At 40.7% G+C, this 24861-nt stretch overlaps 1 protein-coding gene across 1 annotated transcript; it reads left to right on the top strand.

The window, feature by feature from the left end:
* Window positions 1-16845: 16845 nt before the first annotated feature.
* Window positions 16846-24199, top strand: LOC116147669 (boLa class II histocompatibility antigen, DQB*0101 beta chain-like). Its single transcript, XM_064476363.1, has 5 exons — window positions 16846-17029; window positions 18512-18793; window positions 21859-22140; window positions 22635-22745; window positions 23832-24199. Exons 1-5 carry the CDS (start codon window positions 16924-16926, stop codon window positions 23843-23845), a joined length of 795 nt encoding a protein of 264 aa, XP_064332433.1. The 5' UTR covers window positions 16846-16923; the 3' UTR covers window positions 23846-24199.
* The last annotated feature ends 662 nt before the right edge of the window (window positions 24200-24861 follow it).

The following is a 24861-nucleotide window of genomic DNA, read 5'->3' as shown; positions in this document are numbered from 1 at the left end:
TCTCGACTGATAAATTATATTGCATCTTGTGTCATGATCTACTTTATAATCCAGTCAAGTAAAGCTCTTTTACTCCTTGCTCCAAATAGCTCTGAAACCAGTATGTGATTCACTCCATTACACAAAAGCCACATCTACTCATCTTTTTGAGACCATCACTCCTCTGTGTTGGCCCTCGCTGAGATGTTTGAAAGGATTGGTGAGGCACACCTTTAATCTCTTAGCAAGGGCTGTGTGACTCCTCTAACTGTTTGATCTTTCTGAAGGGTCTGACACAGTGGTACCACAGTGATGTCACTGATATAGTGACACAAGCAAAAGGCAAAGTATGTACACTGGCATCCTTAAGGAAGAGAAGAAATGGTTTCATTTTAAACTGCTTTCATTCTTAAAGGTAATGAGGGGGCATCTTCAAGGCAAGTGAAGAACTACTGAACAATTATCCATTAGACTGTTCAGGTAATGGTCCTTTTGTCATAAAAAAACAGAGGTATGGGGAAGAGAGAGCAAAGAAAAACTGGACGCCTGTTATGTGACTATCCCAAGTCACATAGAATTGAGAAAAACATATTGAGGAAGTTCTGTATAGCAACCTTTAATTGCTGTGTTAACAGGTGTAGAAGAGAATGTAATGAAAGAAATAATAGAAGATGTTTTCTGAGCTAAGGGAAGACTTTAGTCTTTGGATGGATGAGATTCATGTAGTTTAAAGGCATCAAGCAGGAATAATGAAAATATACAAATAGTAGTTACATATGTAATGATGAAATGTTTTTGACTATAGGATCAGAAACAAAAACAATGATAATTTAAAAATTGCTCTCAACACTTCCAGAAAGGAAATAAACAAGCTAACTAACATATAGCTCATACATAAAAGGACAGGAACCAGGCAGGAAACAGACTTCTCTGAAATAGCAGAAGCCAGAAAACAAAGGGAAACAAAGGAGGCTAGCTTAACATGAAAGGTTGGGTGTTGCAGGAAAGGCAGTGTAAGAGAGGAGATGGATAGAAGACAAGGGAGAGAAAAGAAAATCTGAGCAGAAGCCACGAGGTGTACATACTGGGGAAAGGGCTTGCTGAGGAGGGTGTTATTTTAAAACTTGGCCCTGCGTGACACAATTCAATTTTCTCATTGTCACATCCTCAGAGACCTAAAGTACATTAAAAAATTTGGAGTTATATTTTTGTTTTTCTTTTGATGTAAAACTATGCTAAAGCACATCGATTCTACTGGAAGTTCAAGAGCCCTCTTACCATCCTAGGGTATTGACAGCTCCAAGGGCATTAACTGGGCCACACACACCAGCAGATGGAGACATTACACTTTAGAAATTCAAGGCAAGATGTGGCTTTCCCTTCTCCCTTTCACAGACGTGGGCTGGAAGGAGCCAGCATTCCTTCTTAGAGGGTGGGAAACTGGCCAGCTCTTATTTCCCTGGCTATTCTGCCATGTTTCCAAAATATGATGCAATCTGAGATGCGGCTTTGGATGTTTGAGAAGCAAAGAAGCATGAAATGGAGCAGGACATTAAGCCTGCTTTTGCCCGAAGATGGAGTTCACTCTTCAACATGTGCTAACAGGTAAGCGATTGCTGCTATAAAGTTGCATGGTTTACAAGCAAATCATCACTGCCATCACTCTAGTGCAAGGCACTATCATTTTTCACATTGAGTTTTCGTGATCCTCCGCCATTATGTAATGCATTCTTGATGCTTCAGCAAGAGTGGTATTTTATTTTATAATCATAATTAAAAATTGTCAGAAGGATACATGTATATAGTTTAAAAATTAAACAATAGAGATATATTTTAATAAAACAGGGGTCCTTCGTGCCTCCCCTTTACTACAATGGAACAGACACACAAAGAAATCTTATTTTAATGGATGATATTAACATGAATGGACTCAGAATTAGGTCACTTTTTGTGGGGGATGGGGAGTAATCTAAGGATCAATGAATTTATAAGGATTAGAAACATACAAAGTTTGCTTACTGACCAAAATGAAATTAAATTAGAACTCAATGTAAAAATATACTATCAAATCTCTGCAAACTAAAAAACACTTCTTTTGAATAAAACAGGAGTCCATTAACTCTTTTATTATATGATGTCACAGAAGTTTGCAACTCCTAATGATTCCATACCTTTGTTGATATGTTTATTTTATGCTGTATTTTTGCCCTAATTGCAGCTCTGTGCTTCTTGTTAGCCTTCTTAGTGACTTGTCTGCTAGACACAAGTGATGCTGCCTCATGCCTACTCCTCATTGGCTGGAGAGAAAACCATTATACCCTTGAAAACAGAATAAGTGGTAAAAATACAAGAAATCAGGCTACCTATCAATACTGCAACATGAGATCTCTTGGGAAGTACCCCTACCTACACTAAACATGTAAAAATGCTGGAAGATTATCACAGTAAAAAAAAAAAAAATATATATATATATATATATATATATATATATATATATATATATATATAAATCCCAACTGCAGTTGAGTGGAAGATGAAACTTAATATTTCATGGAGATATTAGAAGATATTGGAAGAGGATACATCACACCAAAGAAGCTAGAATTATTTTATGCACATCTGCAGTATTGCACAGGAGCCAGCTCATACACGCTTGCAAGAGCAAACTGTTTCATGAATTATGCAAGTCAGTTGTTAAGGACTGCCATTACTAAAAATTAAGTTATGTAAAGTCAGAATTAATATTAAAAATGAGAAGAATAAATACTAAAAACTCCTCACTCTCTAATTATTTTACTCCACGTTATTATTATATATGCTCTTGAGGTTACTTAACAGCTGTTGCAGGTAAATGTTGAAAATGCTGTACAGGGATCGCTATGATCAGCTTTTCCCACCTCTCCATTCAGTGACGTCAGGTTAGTAACTTGAAATCAACTTGAAAAGTATGGAGCATTTATATTATGGAAATTAGCAAAGGCTATAAATAAAGGTTTGACTTACTGTTTTGTTGATTTGTCTAGATCAGAGGTCAGCAACTTTTTCTTCAAGGGCAGATAGAAAATATATTAGGCTTGCAAGTCATACAGTTCCTGTCACAACCACTTAATTCTTCTATTGTGGTGCTAAAGTTGCTATAGAAAATATTTAAGTAAATGAGTATGGTTATGTTCCAGTAAAGTCTTGCAAACACAGGTACAGGCCCACCGTCTGCAGTTTACAGGCCTTGGTTTCAACTTAAGAAAGTGGCGGAGGCAGAGTAAACTGACAAGGATACCATGCATGTAGTCGCGACATTGTGAATAGCACAGAAACATGAGAAAATGTTCTTCACATACTTTAAAACTATTATCTGATTCGGGCAAGAAGTTGCTCACAACATTGATAAATGAGTGAAGGGCTGACACATCTTTGTGGTTTCATTTTGCTTTACTCCTGAATGTAAGTGAAAACATTTGTCCTGTTGATAAAAATGAGACTAGAAGGACTTAATCTCCTACTTTTGCAAAAATACCAAAGTAATAAATTGACCTAAAAACTAGTCCAGGATCATGAAATTTCTGGGACTACAACAGAAGAAATAGAGCCTCTTGCTGGGGGCATTTATATAAACAGGGGCGTACAAGACCCCCAAAAGAGGGGGAAAAAAAGCCCTAACATAAATGAGATCACAATAAAAAGTACAGACTCAAACAATGAAACATCCAGAATAATCACAAGGAGATGAAGAGATCTTCTGATCAAAGTGGTCCTGAGACTTAAAAATTCGATAAATCCATTTACTCCACAGATGCAGCTCTGATAGGTAAAAGGAAAAAGGAGAAATGAACAAAAAAGGGCTGCAGGTGGGTACATGCTAGAGATAACAAAGGCTAGATGAGGAGTCCCATTCTCCACCTCCACCCAGCTGCACCAGCAGGTCCAGCCTCTCTTGGTCACCTAGAGACAGAGAGTGACCCAACCCAACATTTCTTGACCTTCATCCTTGAGCAGCAAGAGGCATCCCAGGTGGGTTATGTCCCCTCCGTGGCACAGCAAAGAACAAGAGAGACGCAGTTCAGCACTAAGGGGCCTGGAGAGCTGACCAAAGGGCATTCCTTCCTTCCCCGAGGCTGACTGACCCCATCCACCACCTAGGGGCACTGGTTGGCCCCAGGTAGTGCCTCCCACCCCCATGGATGACACCAGGTGGGACTGAATGGAGCCTCAGTGGTACAACATAAATGAAACAGACCAGAACAGCACTATAAGGGCTTTGAAAACAGGATAGTCTTCAGAACCAGAGCCTTAAAATTAGGCCAGGACATGTGTGTTAAGCCCAAAAAGGGCGACTGCCTGCTAAAATAAAATATTTGAACAGGATCCAGCATCTCCTAGCATAATAGCCAGAATGTCCAGGATAAAATAAAATATTGCTTTTGTCATACCAGAATCAGGAAGAAAACACCTTGAATGAGAAAGGACAATCAACTGATCAGAACAATCAAGACAGATCAGATGTTGGAAGTAGCTGACAAGAAATTTAAAGCTTCCATTACAAAATGCTTTCACGAACAATTATAAATTATCTCAAAACAAATGAAAATAATAGAAAATTTAAGTAAAGAAATAGAAGCTATAAAAAAGAACCAAATAGAAATCATAGAACTGAAAAATAAAATAAATGGGCTAAATAGTAGAGTGGAGATGACAGAGAATAGAAATCAGTGAACTTGAGGATAGATTAATGGAATTTACTCAGTTTGAACATAGAAAATGGACTGAAAAATATGAACAGAGACTCTGGGACTTATGTAGTAATAATAAAAGATCTAACATTTTAATCCTAGGAGACCCAGGGAAGAAAAAGAATGCGGGATTGAAAAGTATTCAAAGAAATAATGGCTGAAAACTCCCCCAAATTGGATAAAGACACAATCTTACAGATTCCAGAATCTGAGCAAAACCCAAATAGGATAAACACAAAGACATTCATATCAAGAGACATGGATTATTAAACTTGTGAAACCCAAGGCAAAAAAGTAGAAAATCTTAAAGGCAGCCAGAGAGAAATGGTACATTTTTACAAGGGAACATCAAATTACATGATAGTGGGTTTCTCACCTGAAGCCACAAAGGCCAGACAGAAGTTGCACAATGAGTTTCAAGTGCTGAAAGAAAAGAATTCTCAACCATGAATTATTCTATATCTGGCAAAACTGTCCTGCAGGAATGAAAGGGAAATAAAAACATTTTTAGACAAAGGAAAACTAAGAATATGTTGTTGGTAGCAAATCTATCCTTAAAGAATGGGGAAGGGAAGTTCTCCAAACAGAGAAAAAAAATAGTTTGGAATTTCCAAAAGAAGGGAACAACAAAATGGGTAGAAATGAGTTCTGCCAACATGCAGCCAGCGTGAGAGAAGACCCCAGCCCTCAGATGAGAACTGCAACCCCAGCTTGTGACTTCAGTCTGCTGAGACCTCAAGCAGACAGCCTGTCACACACCTCTGACCTAGAACACTGGGTAATAAACTGGTGTCCTTTGAAAACTGCCAAGCTTGAACTAATCTATGGCAATGGTAGAAAACTAACACAATATCTCTTGCTCATTGTAAGTTTTACATACTGCATCTTAAGCACTTAAAAAAGATGTAGCTGGTGGAATGCTTAATGCTTGATATACATTTCACATATTAATTCTTGTTTTTTTCATATAACTTGTGGTTGTGTTTATGATGACCTTTTTAAGTAGAAATACAAAGTTTAAAAATATTGTCTAACTTAATATTTTTCTCTGTAGTCTCTTTTTGTTATTTAAATCATCATCCTAGCACTTTTTAATAAAATAAATATTCACTTATATATATTTTTTCCATATTTTGAGTTCTTTCTTATTTTACATTTGAACTTTTAATCCATCTCAATACCATCCATGTGTTTGTTTACATATGGTTGCTTTTTACTTTCCAAGTAATAAACTAATTGACCCAATGCCGTGTTCAGTACATTTCCCTCGCTCCATTTAATTAAACTTTTATTATGCACTACTTTCTTAATTTGTCCAAAATGAAGGTGGGGTAACTTGCTCTGCCTTGGAAGGAGTCCCAGTGTAGCACTCTTTTAAAGAGGCAAGAGTAAATTGCTTAACGTATAATTAAAAACAATTCAAACCTTTATTGCAGTCTCTTGAGAAGTATCAAATTTGGATTATATTTCTAACACCAAGAAGCATGATTTAAAGTCCCTTTAAAATATCTTCTCCCCCTAAAATCTCACACTAGATTTCTTCACTCACCGCAGTTTCCTCACCACCACGCTGCTTTTGCTTCCATTCCACCTCTAGGTGCCGTGATGATCAAGAATATCTCAAAAGTCTCTGAGAAGACTTGTCTTCCATCCTCATACCTGACTGACTTGCAATCCCCATTAGCTACTGCCCTTTACCCGGCAAATCAGGACTGACTACAGGGGTGTGGAGTGGGTCCTTCTGTGCCATGGAAAAGTGGAGAACATAACATATAACATAAAAGCTTCTTAGAAATATGTTTCTGTTTCCTAACCCAAAATTTTCTCAAAGGATTAACTGCTTCCTCAAAATACAGTAAATAAATTTCTCAATCTCATTAATCTTAATATAAATTAGGCTCTATTTCTGTGCAATTTTATTCCATCACTGTCCTTTTTTTTGGTAGCAGTATAAACATTTTAACTATTTAGCTTTATAATCATTTGTAAACATCTACAGAGAAACTCACTCTATTTTTCTTATTAATAGCTATGTTTGTACATTTAATATTCTTGAAAAATTAGAAACATTTTGCTAGAAAACTATCTTATTGATGTTTAGATTAAGGCGACACCAAACCTATACCTTTTTTGGGAAAATGACAAAAGCTCTCCTGTTCAAGAACATGACATTTTTACTTATGTATTAAACTACTTTCTGTCCTTAAGTCAACTTCTGTTCTTTCCCTTTATTGCACAAGTGGCTGTAGAGTTTACTGCTTTGATATTTTTGTACATTTGTTGCTCTTATAAATGAGTTGTTTTCTGTACCAGACTTAGTGGCTTAGTCTGCCAGAGACAAGTGACACTGCCTCATATCTGTTTATTAGCTGGAGAGGAAAGTATTTAATGGTTTAACGTAAGCACAACTTCGTGAATTTGTTTAAAGCAACATTCCATATTTGGTTACTCTGAGGTCTAGTAACCACTTTCTACCACCAAAGCAAACTTCCTCTCCTCCAAGAGCCAGGCGTGTGATTCAGAGCAGTTACTTAGTTGTTGTTCCTCTTGTCCTGGGTGTCTGGTCTGCTAGTTTTATCTAACTGAAAACTTTTTTCTCAACTTCTTACAGTAAGTTTTGATTCACAAGCATTTTAGGCTGACTTACAATATAATAATTTCCCACAAGTGTGAAAAATATAGGTAAAAACAATTTTGAAGTAATATCAGTACAAGATAACAAGACAGAGTGGCCAGATTCAAACATAACTTTCAACAAGGTAGTTTCTCTATAAGGTGCTTTTAAAATAATCAGAATCAATTTGATCGATACAGACTTAGGAGGTAATATGTCAATGAAAGGCAAGCCCCATATTCTGACTGAGCACATGAGAAGAAGACAGGTCAGTGAGGAAGAGGCCCTGCTCAGAAGGCTAAGGTAAGGACAGGGCAGGGAGGACTGACGTGGTCTGAAATCTAGACACGTTCTCTAGCTGCTAACTGGGCATCAGCATCAGTTGAATGTTTTACATCTCTGATGATCCTAAGACCAAAAAATGAGAATCATTTCAGTGAAACTTGTCCACAGAAACCATTAAAATGGTTATGTGCTCATTTATTTTTCTTCATGTTTTTCTTGGTTTGTTTTTTAAATTCAACTTATTTGGAACAGCTAATACACACACGTTCATAAGAAAAATTTGGTACAAAGCTGCTTTATAGTAGAAAGTTTACCTCTCTCCCAACCCAAAGAAAGAGCTATCAAGTGTGCCTCTGAGGAGACAGCCATTGTTAGTACTTTTTGTTTATCCTTCCAGAAATATTCTCAATATATTACAGCAAAAACCATCTATCTCCATCTATCATCTGAATAGCTGTCTATTATTAACACAAATCGTAGTATGTTATGCTCTGATTTTTTTCAGTTAACCATTTATCTTTGATGTGTTTTCATATCTGGACATAAATTTATCTGCCTCATTTTGAAAATACTCATCAGTAGTCTGATAGTGATAGACATTCAGGTTGTTTTCTATCTTTGTTCTTTTAAACAGCAGTGCAACGAATAGCTTTATATATTCATTACTTTATATGTGTTCAAGATACATGAAGGATGAATTGTGAGGTGGAATTGTTAGGTCGAAGCTGCATACTTGTAATTTTGATTGATGGTGCCAAATTTTTCTATTTACAACTCATTATCAATCTATGAGAATGTATTATCACACTTCTTGAGGTTTCCCCATTTTATGGGAAAAAATGATGTCCCCATCTTTTTTCTCTTCCTGTGTTAATTAGGGTAGGCCAAACGGCTGTACCAGATAAACCCATGAATGTGCGACAGCTTCAGACACAGTAGAGGTTTACATCTCACTAATGTAGCAACAGGCGGTGGATGCTGAGGATTAGTAACGATCCTCCAGGTAGTGATGCAGGGACCAAGGCTCTCATACTTCAACATGTTGCCTCCCATTTTTTTAGTGAAAATTAACACATCTCAATTTTCCTTAAGAAGAGAGGTCAAGAACGGTGGACAGTTGTGGTCTCCTAGAAGACTAGGGCAAGGTGGTTAGTGAGATTTGCTACAGCGTCCACTGCTATAACTGGCCTTGTGACTGTAAGTAAGCTTCATCATGTGTCTCCTTCACAAACCATTCTTGATTCCCCTCCTCCTATGAATTTAGTCTAGATTAATTTCTGGCTAATTGCAGACACTACCATCTCAGAAGGATCTGTGCTCTAATTTACCCTGCCCTTGTTGGGCTACGATTGTTTTAGTGTCTCTGCCAGTTATTACCACGCATAAAAGTATTAAAAGACCGTCCAGTAAATTCCAGGGTTGCACACATATTCCTCCCTGCCCTTACTGTGTATGAGCAAGCTGTTTCCCATTGTAATTAAGATCAGTTTCTCCATTCGGTACATAAACTCCCTTGTTTGCTTCTTGGTCTGCTGGCTTGAGATGGAGACAGATGGTTTTTGAGATGATTGAAATCTTACTGAGTAACTTTGCAGAAACATTTCTCTTTCAGGAATCAGGGTATCTAAATCGGGAGACCCCAAGTTTACAGGGACAATTAGAATAAATTCCACAACTAGGTTTACCAGTGAGAGGAGCCACTCCTTGGTTCACATCATTCGTTCAAGTTTTATATCACATCTTAGAGGGCAGCGTCCTCCAGCCAACACCATTCAATCATTTTGTTGGACAGATACATCTTGATAATGGGCTATGTATCATAAGCCTATTGCCGTATCTCCTTTGTTAGTAAATGGGTTCTGTGACCCGAGGTTTTATATCAATGAATATGACATATCATAAGTCCTTGGATGGTGATAATTTTGGAGGCACTGTGGGCAAAAATGGCAAACCCATACCTGAAGTATATACCAAGTCTAGGAAGGATAAATCACTTCCCCTCCAAGGTGGAAGGTTTTGATATAGTCCATCTACTACCATTTAGCTTGGTCTTCCCAAGGAATGGTGCCATATTAAGAGCTCAGTGTCATTCTCTATTGTTGGTATATTGGGACTCAGCTATGCCATTAACTAGATCACCTTTGCTGAGTACAGGCCTGTTGAGTGCACATATAATAAAGTTTAAAAAGAAACCTCAAAATGATTGAGCTGTTCTGAAAGTAAATTAACTGCCTGTTACAATAAATAACATTCTTTAAAGAAATATGATAAAAATCAAGTACTTAACAAAATAAAATCTACAATGTTCAGCATCTGGTGAAAATTACCAGACACACCAAGAAAGAGAACAATTAACTATATTGAGGAAAGAAAGAGGTCAGTGAAAAAAAGGAGTAGAAAACAGTGGAATTAGCAGACAAAGATGTTAAAACATCTATGATAAATATACTTAAGGATTTATAGAAATAAAGACACGGTGAGTAGAGAAATAGAAGATATAAAAATAATAAAACATACATCTAGAAATAAAAACAGCATCTGAAATAAAAAATTCTCTCAGTGGATCTATCTCCCTTATCTCATTTCCCCTAAGTAATAAAGACTTAAATCTGCAGGGAGGAAAGCATCACAATTATAGCCTGAAGATACTGGTGGTAACCAACTCTATCTGGGGAGGGGAGTGAGGGAAGAAGTTCTACCCATGGGGAGGGGCAAAAACACTTGTGAAGGTTACTATGATGAGACCCAAGCCCACAGTGCCTGCCTAAGATTGAAGCACAAACATAACATCAGAGAATGACCCCATCCCATATCCCACCACCAAACTAACAAACACTGAGTAAAAGTAATGGATGTAAGTGGGATATTGCTGGGAGAGCTTTAAGAGACAGATTCTCTTTGGGAAGTGGTGCACACACACACACACAAAAGACACAAAGCTAGGTAAGGAGGCAAACACAAGGCATCAACAGACAATTTGAAGACACTGATGCACTGAGGTTGACCATAATAAACACAAACTTTTGTTTATCATTTCAAAGAAGCAGCTTTTAGTTTCACTGATCTTTCTGTGATCTTTCAGTGTATTTTATTTCTGCTCTGATCTTTGTTATTTCCTTCCTTTCAGTAGATTTGAACTTTGTTTATTCTTCTTTTTCAGGTACCCTGAGGTATAAAGCTAGGTTGTTTACTTGAGATTTTTCTTTCTTGAGGTTATGTATTTTTTTTTTACTATGAACTTTCCTTTTAAAACTGCTTCTACTGCATCCCATAAATTTTGGTATGTTTTATTTCCATTTTCATTTATGTCAAAGCTTTTTAAATTTTACTTTTGATTTCCTTATTGACTCACTGGCTGCTCAGTAGCGTATCGTTTAATAGTCACACATATGTGTTTTTTCCTAGTTCTCTTTTTGTAATTGATTTATAGTTTCATACTATTGTGATCAGAAAAGATGCTTGGTATGATTTTAATATTCCTACATTTGTTAAGACTTTTGTGGCCTAACATTTAATCTAACCCGAAGAATGACTCATATGAACTTGAGAAGAATGTGCATTCTGTTGGGTGCAATGTTTTTTATATACTTGTTAAGTCTACCTGTGTAACATATCATTTAAAGCCAATGTTTCATTATTGATTTTCTGTTTGGACAATCTAACCATTGATGGAAGTGGGCTGTTGAAGAACACTACTATTATTTTGTATTGCTATCTATTTCTCTGCTTATGTCTGCTAATATTTGCTTCAAATATTAAGTACTCCTATTTTGGATGCATTAATATTTATAAATGTTATAGCTTCTTATTAGATTGACCCCTTCATTATTATGTAATGCCCTTCTTCATCTTTTATTACAGTCTTTGTTTTAATGTCTAACTTGTTTGATATAGATATAGTTACCCCAGCTTTCTTTTTGATTCCATTTGTATGGAGTATCTTTTTTACCCCTTCACTTGCAGTCTGTGTATGTCCTTACACCTACAGTGTGTGTTGTTCACAGAATATAGATAGGTATTGTCTTTTTATGCATCTGAACTCCATGTCTTTTGATTGGATAATTTAGTCCCTTTACATTTAAAGTAATTATTGATAGATATGTACTTATTCTCATATTGTTAATTATTTTATAGCTGTTTTGTAGTTCTGTTCTTTCTTCTCTTGCTCTCATCCATTGCAGCTGATGACTTTCTGTAATGGTGTAGTTAGATTTTTTTCTTTATGTTTTGTGTATTTACTATAAGTTTTTGCTTTGTAGTTACTATGAGGCTTACATATAACAACTTATAACAGTCTATTAAAATTTGATAACAACTTAAGTTAGAATGTATTCTAAAGCTCTATATTTCTATCTTCCCTAATTTTTATGTTTTTTATGTCACATTTTACATCTTTTTATATCTTGTATCTCAACTAATTATTGTAGCTAGTTATTTTTTTTTTACTACTTTTGTCTTTTGATCTTCATTCTAGCTTTTTGAGTGGTGAATCCACTACCTTTCCTGTATATTTACCTTTACCGTTGAGATTTATATCTTCATGTTTCCTTGTTACTAATTAGCACTCATTGTTTTCAGCTTAAAGAAGTCCCTATACATATTTTCTGTAAGGTCAGTCTAGTTCTGATGAGATTCTTTAGCTTTTGCTTGTCTGGAGAACTCTTTATTTCTCCTTCAGTCCAGACTGACAGCTGCCAGGTAGAGTAATCTTGGTTGGAAGTTTTTTTCTTTCAGTGCTCCACATACATTGTGCTACTCATTCTACAAAGTTTGTGCTGAAAATCTGCTGATAGTCTTATGGGGATTCCGTTGTATGTAACTGTTTTTCTCTTGCTGCTTTTAAGATTCTATCCTTGTCTTTAACTTTTAACATTTTAATTATAACGTGTCTTGGTGTGGATTTTTTTGGACTGATATTATTTAAACTCTCAGCTTCCTGGATCTGGATGTCTATTTCTTTTCCAAGATTAAGGAAGTTTTTAACCATTATTTCTTCAAATAAAATTTCTGTCCCATTCTTGCTCTCTTTTCCTCTGGGACTCCAGGAAGCAAATGTTAGTCCACTTGAGGTTGTCCCCTGAGTCCTTTAAGTTACCTTTACTTGTTTTTCCATTTTTTTTTTCCTTTTAGCTGCTCTGATTAGCCAAGTTGCTCTGGCTTTTCTTTTAAGTTCACTGATCCTTTCTTCTGATTCATCTATTCTGTGTGTTCTCTTTTAATTTTCTTGTATTTTCTATCTCTTTGTTGAAGTTCTCACTGTGTTCTATTCTTCTCCCAAGTTTAGTGAGCATTTTTATGACCAGTACTCTTCATCAAGTGAATGACTTGTGTCCTTTTTACTAAGGTTTTTTTTTTTCTTCTCTCTTGAGGTTGTATCTTGTTATTTTGTTTGGAATTTACTTTTCTATTATTTTGTTCATTTTTCTTGACTCTCCACGTTGGTTTTTATACATTAGATGAAACAGTATTTTCCAGTATTGAAGCACTAGTCTTGTGTAGAACATGAACATTACAGTTATGTCCTCATGTCAAACAGTAAATTTTCAGTTTATATTTATATTGGTACCAAGTCCTTTTAAAAGTTGTATTTTATTTAATCAAGATTTTAGCATTTTAAGGGCTCTTTTGCTAATTTCTCTGAAGGATCAATTTATGAGATTTACCAAATTCAACCAAAACACTTCTCAACAATTTAAAAATATTTATTCCAACTTATATTAAAAGCATTTAAAACAATTTCTGAAATTATCTGTAAAGTATAATTGACCTATTTTCATTTTGTCTCTATAAATGCATTGGTTATAAAGCTTCATGGAAACTGGAGCTGTTTGATGGAAGAAAGATGGAGTGGAGTCCCAGGGAGTGAGAGAATAGGGCCCTTGGGAGGGCAAGAGGGACACAGACACTCAGAGGTCTGTGATTCTCAGCTCTCTAAAACACCTCCAAGCCCTCCAAGCCATCAGATACGAATTTACACAAACCTTAGGAATAAAAAAAAGAAAATGAGTTTAGGGTACATTAATAATCTTGGTAAATTTAGCAAACTGGTCATTGGTACATTGGTTCTCCAGTAAACTGGCTTTTGGTGGGTCAGGTTCATCATCAAATTAACCTGGATCCTTTTTGGATCACAAAAAGTTCTGAAAAGTCCCCTTCACACTGCTTCCAAGGTGGCTTTATGACCAGAGAAGCATGACATAGCACTCCTCTGCTTAAATTCCCTCTAACTTTTCTTCTTATGTTGCAAAAAAATGTGTTACAGCATAGCGTTCTAGCTCGGTGTTACAGCTCAGTTTTGACAGCAACCTGAATCCAGAAGAGAGACCCAGCAGCACTGGAAGAGTTGGACAACTCAAGTTTATTGTACCAGCAGGGCCAAATGATTTAACACTCCAAGGTTTGAACCCCGTCTGTAGGTTTACACAGGCCTTTATAGGCTGCCAGTTTACCTTTGCAACATCATATGCAAATAAAGTATAACAAAAGTTGACCAGCTAGGAACAAGCTTTGTAGAAATAGACCAATCAGGAGTGAGAAAAATAACCAATCAGGAGTGAGGGGAATGGACCAATCAGGAGCGAGAGAAATAACCAATCAGGAGTGAGCTCCATGCAAATGAAGTACTACAAATGGACCAATCAGAAGTTAGGGAAGTGGACCAATCAGAAGTGAGAGTAATAACCAATCAGGAGTGAAGGAAATAACCAATCAGAAGTGAGCTCAGGGAACCAATAGAATTTTGGGGGTAAGTAAGCTGTTTCAGAGGCAAAAAAAGTGAGATAGAGCCTCTGGGCCAGGGAACCGGATGGTGCTGGCAGGAGAGTAGTGGCCCTGCTTTGCGGTCCTGCCGGTCTTTTTATGGGGCTTCCTGCCTCAGTTAAACTGAAGAAAATCCAGGCAACTTTCAGTGGTACTATCATCAAATCTCACGAAGACTAGGATACCTGAATTCCAGCCTCTAATCATACGAAACTACACATGAGTGACCCTATCTTCCCACTCCAAATCTTGCCAAACCTCTGTGTGAATACTCAGATATGTGTCTTTGCCTGGAATGATTATAGCCGTTTAGCTGCTGAGCTGAATTTCCACAAGGAAGTAGTCCACAACTTTATCTTCCACCCTGAGGTTACAGAGGATGTACCATGAGAGTCTCCCTGTAGTAACCCTAACCCATATCAATGACTGTTTCTTGATCCCACTGTCTAGCCACATGGGGTGCACACTGCCCTCATCCTCTACAGAGTCCTCTACAGAGTCCCAGTGGAATAATTCAGGTAAGTCCCGAGAATCAGAATGTTGTTCGTGTTGCCTTTCTCTGAGGCCAGACCAGCAGTGACTGCCCTGAGTAATGCAGCAAGGATATGGACAGTGCAGAGAACTCTAGAAAATGTAGAGAATGCTGCCTGGCTTAGGGGAAGCAGCAAGCAGAAGTCCAAACCAGAGCCTTGAAAATGAGGTTTTAGCCAATCAGAAAAATGATTTTCAGCTGACACTCTTGTTGCTAGGTGAAAAGTCTGCTTGAGGAGGCTTGTGAGACCTGGGCAATCCCCCAGGTCTGGCTCAGATTCCAGGGCACAGCCCCAGAACAGAACGCAGGGGACCTCCTCCTTAAGACAGGAGGGAGGAGATGGGCCGGAATCCTCTTTATTTCAGGGGGCCCCGAGGTGGGGTCTGAGGGATCTGAGTCACCTTCAAAGTCCCTCTCTGACCATTCTTTGTTGTCCCTCCCCCACCCTATTCCAGGTCTGAGTTTGATGTTCCTCTATGCTTCCATCCCACCGTGGAAACCCTCCTTACTCTGGAGTGAGCCCTGTCCCGAGTACTCCACTGTTGGTGGAAGCCCAGTGATGAATTTCCCTGTCTCAGGTGCTCTGGGACTATGCACCTAATTCAGAATATTGAAAAAACTCACTACCTTCATGTGCTGCTAATGGAAACTTCCTGTTGTTGCCTATTTCCGATTTCTTTTTACTTGGCCAACTCCTTATGTTCTGCTTTTAGAGCCTGTCCTCTATTTTGAAAGAAGAACCTAAAATTCAGGAAAGAGAGAGAAGGATGGAGAGATTAGAGGGAGAGATACTTACTGTCATGTTTATTAATGTTTGCTGGGCCCTGTTCTAATTGCTCTACAACCATTTCATACCGCTCCTAGTCATGGGCAAGAGGAGTCTGATGAATAATACGTTTATTTAAAGTAACACACTGATACTTCTGCCACTGGGGGTTTGATGCTTAGGGCTGGCACAGTATACAGTCTGTAACTTAAGCATCTGCTCCCTCATTAACACTAGCTAAGCCCTAGGAAATGCTTCTCCACATCTTTTGTTCTCTGTCCTCAGAAGTAAAGGTGACTGTGTCTGAAGGCTGTTCACATTTGTGGATTGTGCCTTTGCTGACATCAGATGTTTCAGGGAAGATTTAAGCAGCTGAAGAGATTTTTTAAAGAGAAAAGTCAACTTAACGTTCCAAAAACTTTCATTCAAAGAGCGTAAATGCAATAGATTTTAGTGTAATGAGGAATCACTTGCCAGCAGGACTGGTTGTCAAATGTTGTTTGTTTGCTTGTTTTCTTGCTCCATGTATTGACCTGATACTGTCAGTAGTTACACATGGCGGCCGAGGAACGTTTCACAATATTAAACAGGTCATATGACTCTTTACTTTGAATATATGAAACCTAGATATAAAATGCATGAAACATGATTCACATTTTACAAAGAGAAGTCTGAGGCAAAAAGGCTCAGTATTTTGTTGACTCTCATAAAGCACTTCAGTGGTAGAACCAGCTCAAAACCATGTCCTTCAAGAACTCTGATCTACTCACCACAACTCAATGCTCTTGAGAGTGTCTAAGATAATAGAAGTGAACATCTCTGTGACAATAATTTTCTCTCCCTTAAATATAATCCCCACTTTTTTCCCTACAAAAAAATCTCAAGAACAATAGGTTTTAAATAAATATCACAGAGATGTCTACTCTTGAATCATTTTTTTCTTTTCCTTCTTTAAACTCCTAAGTCATTAAATTTTTAGATCTTTTATAACTGAGAGAAAGTCTTCATGTTAAATGTTCATCCAGTGTCATTCAATGAAGACACAGTGCCAGGCATTAGATTGAGAACCTTCATAAAAAATGCCTGCCCAGAGACAGATGAGGCACTTCAGCTCCAGTGCTGATTGGCTCCTTTCCTAGGGACTCTCCAATCCTGCTGTGCGTGGAAGCTTTCATAGGTTTTTAGTCTCTGAAGTGGGTATACCAGATCTATTGGGTGCAAGCTGTGTTGACTACCATTGCTTCTTCCTCTGTTCTCAATTATGTCTGGGAAGGTGGCTCTGCGGATGCCCAGAGGCCTTTGGGCAGCAGCTGTGGTGGTGATGGTGGTGCTGAGTGCCTCAGTGGCTGAGGGCAGAGACTCTCCACGTAAGTGCAGGGCAGCTGCTCCCCGGAGTCACCACTCTGGGGATCAGGCTCTGAGGGGCCCTTGGGCTGGGGTGTGATCTCAGAACATGTTCTTTCATCACACATTTCCTCTCTTTGGGAAAGAGGGAGGGAGAGCTATGTTCCATTCTCATGTCCACCTTCAAATGACAAGGTGAGGACGAACCCCACCCCACAGGCTTCAGCCTGGGAATGTTATGACCGGGAGGAGGAGACAAAGTGTGTATCTACTACAAGTGCCAGGACAAGATGGGTGTGGGCAGTTTTTGTTTTTTTTTTTTTAAGATATGAATTTCTCCAAAGAAGACACAGCAGGATTTGTCCTTTCAGGGTCCCCCAAGACCTTGTCTGGACTAACTACTATGGGATTCTGGGTCAGGGAAGTGTAGGGCAGCCGTGGTCTGTAGTCTTGGTATTTGAGGGAAGGACTCTACATTCCTGACTCTGAGTGGAGGGTTCGTGGAAGCAAACTCTGGTATTTGAGTGAAGCTGACTGGGTGACCACCGACAGAGTCTTAACCTCAAGTTTCACTGATTTATGATCAAATAGTGACTTGAGTGGGATTCAGAGACTTGAGATGAGCGTGGACTGAATTTAGGAGAAAGGAGAATATGAGAAGGAAAATTGTATATATATATAGAGAGAGAGAGAGAGAGACAGAGAGACAGAGAGAGGGAGAAACCAGTCATTTCAAATACAGGATGTATATCTTTATATAAATAGACTCTCAATCTTCCTAACACCCCTATGTGTAGGTATAATGACTTCCTTTTTACACAATTATGATCTTCATACTATGTTAAATAACCTGTCCAAGCTGGTAACTGTCAGTTTCATTGGAATCTAATTTATCTAATTAGAAAGTCTGTGCTCTTTCGGTGAATAAACTGTCCTTTTTGGGGGGAGGTGTCTGTCCCTTCTAACCACACAGGAGTTGGGCGCGGGTGGCAGCAGATCAGGGCCAACCCAGGCGTGGGAAGGAGGGCACTTTGCCGGGTGCTAAGGGAAAGCGCCTGCGAGGACGCGGACCAGCGTAGTCCTACACCTCTTTTGTCGTCCCCTTGAACCCTTGTGCTCATGTGGATACTTGTTTGTCACTGAGGTTCCCAGGAGGTGCAGGGAAAATGAGATTTCCCGCGAGAACCTCTAAGTACAGAGATGGATGGACAATGAACCCGACCGCCGTCTATAGTCGGTTCTCAGGCTCAGCAGGCTCCCAGCGCTGCCCGCAGAGGCGGGTGTCCTCACACCACGGCCACTGTGGAAGCCGTCAGGGGGGGCGGGAGGCCGGCGAAGAGCCGCCTGGAGGGTCCGGGCTGGGAGCTGCGGGCGCGGGGCCGGGCCGGGCGGGAACCGGGGGTGAGCGGCGGCGCCAGGTTTCCCCGACCCGGCGGAGCGGCGGCCGCGTGGGGCTGTGGGCTGCGGCGGGGCCGGGGCCTGACTGACGCGGCGACTCCCCGCAGAGGATTTCACGGTGCTGTTCCTGGGCCAGTGCTACTTCACCAACGGGACGGAGCGGGTGCGGCTCGTGACCAGATACATCTACAACCGGGAGGAGTACGTGCGCTTCGACAGCGACTGGGGGGAGCAGGGCGGGGAGTACCGGCCGGTGACCGAGCTGGGGCGGCCGGACGCCGAGTACTGGAACAGCCAGAAGGACGTCCTGGAGCGGACGCGGGATGAGCTGGACACGGTGTGCAAACACAACTACCAGCTGGATGCCCCCCTCACCCGGCATCAGCGGGGTGAGTGTCGGCCTACGCCCTCCGCAGGCGGCCTCCGCGCGGGGCGGGGACGGGGCGGCCTCCGGGGCGGGACCCCCGGGACCACGGAGGGGACAGCACGGCCGGGGCGTCCTGTGCGGGGTGGTGGGGGGAGACCGAGGGCACAGCAGGGGGACGACGTTGGCTGCCCTGGAACATTCCCGGCAGAGGCGGGCCCTGCCTGCCCGGCGTGGCTCCACCGCCTGTGGGCGTCCTGGGCCGTTCTTCCCACTCAGTCTGCACACCCCCGCCTGCTGCCTAAGGTGTGTTTGCTTCCTGGAAGCCTGACAGCTCAGCCTGGGGCTGCTGCGCAGCTCTGCTCAGGGTGCCCTGCACACGTGGTAACACATTACAGTTGTGAAATAATATAGTTTCACTTTTGCGTTTCAAACCATTATTCATATTAACCCTGGTTTCTCAAGTGGGTATCACTGTCATTAGTCCTGGACCTCTTTCAGGCAAGGGGCTGTCTTAATTATCACCGTGTGTCTGGTACCTGACACACTGGCTGGTAGTATGAACTCTGTAAACCTCTGCCAAATTAATGAATAAATGTACTCGGTTGCTTAGGCTCAAGAGAAAACAGAAAGGTAAACAAAGCCTTAAAGAGTGACTTTATTAATGATTCTTTACTATTTTGCTTAAAGCTGTAAAGTAAGCTCTTACTGACTTGGATCTTAATTTAGAATTTGTGAATGCAAAGTGAGGGTAAAATGTTTACTAAAAATAAAAACAACACTTGAATGGTGTTGTAAGGCAGAGTTTTAATTTCTTAGAAAAGTTCAACAAATGGCATAATAAGGGGTAAACAAGTTGATGCCATTTAATTATTGAATAAAAATTATTTCACATTTCTTTTGATCTAAACTCTGCCTATCCTCTCTTCCCTTTCCCCCTCTCCCCAACATCACCATCCAAGTAAGGGGTACACATTCTGAAAGTTAATTATATCCATTTGATGCGCATCTATTTCTAGACAATTCTCTTACCAAACGCTATCTGTAATATGCTGCTTAATTTCATAACAACCTTGTGTGTTCAGCAGTTAGCATCAACCACTTTATATATGTTAATATGGTACATAATAAACAGTTTAAGTAATTACACTTAGTTATTCACTGTCTTGAAGCCTCCTCCAAATACACAATAATCATCATGTTTTTTACTAAATGTGTGTAGAGTCTAATGGAAGCAAAGCCTTGTTAAAGCTAGTTATGACCAGAAGCAGCAATGAGTCTGTTCCTGTCTATTTTCAATATTAGTGTGATGAAATGATACATTCAAGGGATTGAAAACTCACTGATTAATCCCTAGTCTGACCGCAGTGTTATCTATGCCTGGTCACATAACTTTACACTGTCCTGCTTTCTTCTTCATCCTAATGCCACCGAGTACATACTTATATTTTTGCTATTTCAGTTGTTTCTTGTAAAAATTATTCTAATGTTTCTCTCTTGAACTTATGACCTCCATTTTTACTTCCAGTCTGTTTGAGATGAACAGGTTTTATAAATCCGTAGAGCTGCTCATGCTTTCAGTCAAACTCTGGGAGGGAGAACCTGATCAAGAGTTAAAGCACAAACTGAAAACATGATTCTCTCCAGATCATGGCTCATGAATGCCATGGGCTTGGGGTGGTGAGACTGCCTGCTGACCTCAGCAAGTCCCAGTTATGCTTTATGTTCACCTTCCATTCCATTAGCCCAGGCCAACATCTGCAAGAACATCAGAATATTTTCTATAGAGAACATACATGATAATAATGTCTGATTTCTGAACAAGGCAGTTATTCTTAATAGCAAGGGGTGGGGTAAGTTTGGCAGCTCACTTGAATGTTAAAAGAAAATTAGAGGAAAAAGGAAACTGAGAGTACATGAAGTATTATCAAATAAATATAACAGGTGGGGATGTGTGTCATGTTCAACCAGAAGTAGCAATCTGAGATGATAAAAGAATCAAGGCTTGGGCAAACACGATGTTTTATCAGTGTTATTAGTTTTCAAGTTTCTCTTTCTTTTCTTTCAAAAATTAGAAACTTTTGACATAACTTTTTTTTTTTTTTTTTTGGTCTCTGTTACTAGATTGCAAGTTCTGTGAAGAGAGGGACCATGGTCTGTTGTTTATCTTTGGATTCCTAGTGCTTGTCAAGTTTATATTTGTTGAAGGAATGAATGAATGAATCAACAAATTAATCAAGTAAAGTGTATGTGGCATAAATGAAACAGAGATGAAAGTGTATATATTTAATTATATAAATTTTTGTGGAGAGTTCACCACAGAATGGCATTTGAGCTAAGATTAGGCTAAAAGCTGAGAGAGATGCTTTGTTGACAGGCAGCGTGGAAGAAGTGCTCTTGCTCTTATATTCTGTCTTACAGGGCTGAGCATTATAGAATATAACCTGTTTGAGAAGCATTACTTTGGTATATGTGCTGCTGAAGTGAGCACAAGAGGCATTATTTTGTAGAAAGGATGTGATGGTCACTGTTGTCCTACTTTACTGGAGGTAGAAATGTCTATACTTTCTTAGTTCTCAGCCCATGTTACTATTCCTGGGGCCATGACTAGTGTTGATCATCTCATGGCCAACAGGTAGGAGTCAAAGCCACTGGATTTTCTCTCCTGTAGGGAGCACTGAGGCTAACACAAAGCAGTGTCACTGTCCTAGCATGGGTCACTAGAGCTGATCCTGTTGGTCACCTTCAATAGGTGTGTGTGTGTAAGGGGACAAGTCCAGGTTTTTTATTTTTGCTTAAGAATTTTTATGAATAGTGCCTTGTATAAACATAGCAATTTACAATTTTAAGTGCTTCATTTTTATCAATTAGTATCAACAGAGTAATTCCCATGATGTTTATAATTATCTCTTGAGACTCTGAAAAGTAAACAGGCTAATGTGTTTATTCAGGCTAATAAAGTGGCCCAGCTTGGATTCAAATCCAAGACTTGGAATCCAGGGATCTTTCCACCAGGTACCAGGGAAGGACTTTTCCCCGTGGGGAGATTTTCTACGTGATCTCACATCTCACTATGTCTTTTCCCCTCAGTGGAACCCACAGTGACCATCTCCACATCCAGGACAGAGGCTCTAAACCAGCACAACCTGCTGGTCTGCTTGGTGACAGATTTCTACCCAAGTCAGATCAAAGTTCGGTGGTTCCGGAATGACCAGGAGGAGACAGCCGGCGTCGTGTCCACCCCTCTTATTAGGAATGGGGACTGGACCTACCAGATCCTTGTGATGCTGGAAATGACTCCCCAGCAGGGAGATGTCTACATCTGCCGCGTGGAGCACCCCAGCCTCCAGAGCCCCATCGAGGTGGAGTGGCGTAAGAGACAGTTTGTTTCCTTTCACTGTGGGCCCCACAGGACAGGGGCAGACAGAGCTTCCCCGGTCCATCGCACCTCAGCCCTTGTGCCCGACATCCCTACTGAGCTGGAAATCACAGGAGCCTCTTGTGTTATAGCCAGAGCATCAGAAGAATCCTCTTCTCATTGTCCTTCCAGATATAGGGAGATCACCCTACACGCCATGGCTGCAGAGCCCAGCCCTGATAGCTCTGAAGAACTGACTAGTGACCAGGGTCTTAAGGTCTAAGGTTATGGATGCATCCTTGAGGATCAGGGATCCGCCTTCCCCTTCTCCCACCTGCCCAGTCTGAACGAGGATCTATTGGCTGGTCCCTCCCCTCGGGGTAGTCAGAATGGGGAACCAGGTTCCCCTGGTGCCTCCACCTCCTGTACCTCAGACTGGACTTTAGGCTTCTCAAAGGGACACCTGGGAGGTGGGGACAAGTGCTGACACTCAGGCTCTGCTCCCCAGGGGCACAGTCTGAGTCCGCCCGGAGCAAGATGCTGAGCGGTGTTGGGGGCTTCGTGCTGGGGCTGATCTTCCTCGGGCTGGGCCTTTTCATCCGTCACAGGAGCCAGAAGGGTAAGGAACTCTGGGGAGAGGGGGACGACGGGCTGTGAATGAGACCTCTGTTCAGGGAGGCCTCTGTCTCTAGGTGTGGCTCTTTCCTCCTGAGCCTGAAAGGAAGGAGGCTAGGCTGGTGATGGTGGGAGAAAACGGAACAACGTAGGGAGACGGTGGGGTCTGGTTTTACTGGTTGAAAGGAAGTGTCACCACTTCCACAGAGGCAACAAGTGGAATTTATTCTAGGGCGGCCTTTCATTCCTTCATTGTCTCGCGGGCTCCTTTCTAAAAGCTTCCTCCATTAAGAGGGTCACAGCATTGGCTTCCTTTCAACCTTCTACTGACAGTTTCATTCATTTTGGGGGATTTTATTTTAAGGCAGTGAAGACCTTGTGGGTAGGGAGGAAATATATTTTGAACTAGGTTGCTCATCTCATTTCCCTTTGGGGAGAGTGAGGCACTGGCTGTTTGGGTCATGAGACCTTTTGTAAGACGTCCTGAGCCTCCACCAGCAGCTGCTATATTTCTGCTCTGACTGCGTGGGCTTGGGGGACAGGCAAAGGAGGGCGGGGTGTGAGGTGAGTGTACCTGGGCACAGTGGTCTCCTTCATGGCCTGTTCCCTGCTATGGGATCAAGAGTTAGGGGACAGTTTTCTGTAGGAAGCTCCTAAGAACCAGGCCATAACTTTGGTGGCATCTTTCTGTGAAACTTGGAGCCAGAGCCACATCTTGGGTGCTGGACACCGGGACGATGCCCACTTAGTGCCACATGTTGGTAGCTGCTGCCTGTGTGCTTTTATAAATGACTGAAAGAGGCTACTAGTGGTGGAAAGAAAGTGAGCTATTATCTAGTTTACTAAATAACTGCTGAACTCTTCATATCCCCCAGAAGGATATCAGCTGCTCCCCCGCCTCCCACACATCTGTGTCAGGCTGAAGTGCTGTGTTTTCTTTAAGTGATTTAGCTTTGCATAGAGGTTGGGAGGGGTGATGAAGATCTTCCCTGGATCAGTTTTCTCTGTCTGATGCTGCAGGGGCTGGAGAGGAGCTGAGGGGGCGCGTCCCTCAGGGTGCCGTGTGCTGATCACTTTGTCTCTTCTACAGGACTCCAGCACTGACTCCTGAGAACACTTGGATGGGGATTGGATTTTGCTCTTCTGTAATAGCTGCCTGTTCTTGCCCAGAATTCCCAGCTGTCTGTCAGCTTGTTCCTCTGAGATCAGATTCCTACATAACTCTGACACAGTCCCCAGGTCACCTCTTGTGACCCCTGCCCCAAGGATTTGACTGTGATGCTGCTTATTGCGCTGATCCTGGAGCCTCTGCCTGCGTGCTGCCGACAGCATCTACTCAGACCCCAGGGGTTTTTCTGTTTTCATTCTACCTTCACAGACGGTTCAAGAGAAGCACCTTGAAACCATTACCTGGCTATACAGTATATCATAATTAAAAATGAATATGAGTTAACTATACCCTGAGCCTTCTTTTTTTATTAAGTTTATGCTAATCATAGATTTTTAAATTGAAGTATAATTGATGTATAACATTATATTAGTTTCAGGTGAATAACATGAAGATTTAATATTTGTATATATTGCGAAATGATCCCTACAATAAGTCTAGTTAACTTTGTCATTATACATTGTTATAATTTTTTTTCTTGTAATGAGAATTTTTAAGATCTGCTCTTTTAAAGACCACCTGTCAAGGCTACAGGAAGGAAGACTCCCTTGTGGGGAGGTTAGATAGTTATCTCGTTGTCACACCAACACAGGCTGGGAGCTGACTGAGAAGTAGGCTGCACCCTGGAGTCTGATTCAGCAGCTCTGGGTGGAATCCAGAGGATCTCTGCTGGGAGACCACTGGACCAGATCAGTGGACTCCATAGTGGAGGGAAGAACAAAAAGGCCTCTCCTTCATATTTACATTTTATCTAAAAGTTAAAAAAAGGAAATAAGCTTACTAATATTTGAGTGAACGAATCAGATGGTCTTGTGTCACATAGGATACTGTAGGCAGGGCAGAAGTACTCCACTGCAGGGTCTCTAGCCACGACTGAGGTCTGTATGCTTGTTATCTGGTGCATGGTGGGTGAGACTCCTCATGGATTCCTTAGCATAGCTCCCACAAAGGC

The sequence above is a fragment of the Camelus dromedarius genome, chromosome 19 (assembly GCF_036321535.1).
Source record: "Camelus dromedarius isolate mCamDro1 chromosome 19, mCamDro1.pat, whole genome shotgun sequence".
In the NCBI taxonomy this organism is placed as follows: Eukaryota; Metazoa; Chordata; class Mammalia; order Artiodactyla; family Camelidae; genus Camelus; species Camelus dromedarius.
The sequence above is the reverse complement of the archived record's forward strand: the minus strand, read 5'-3'. Positions and strand labels throughout refer to the sequence as shown.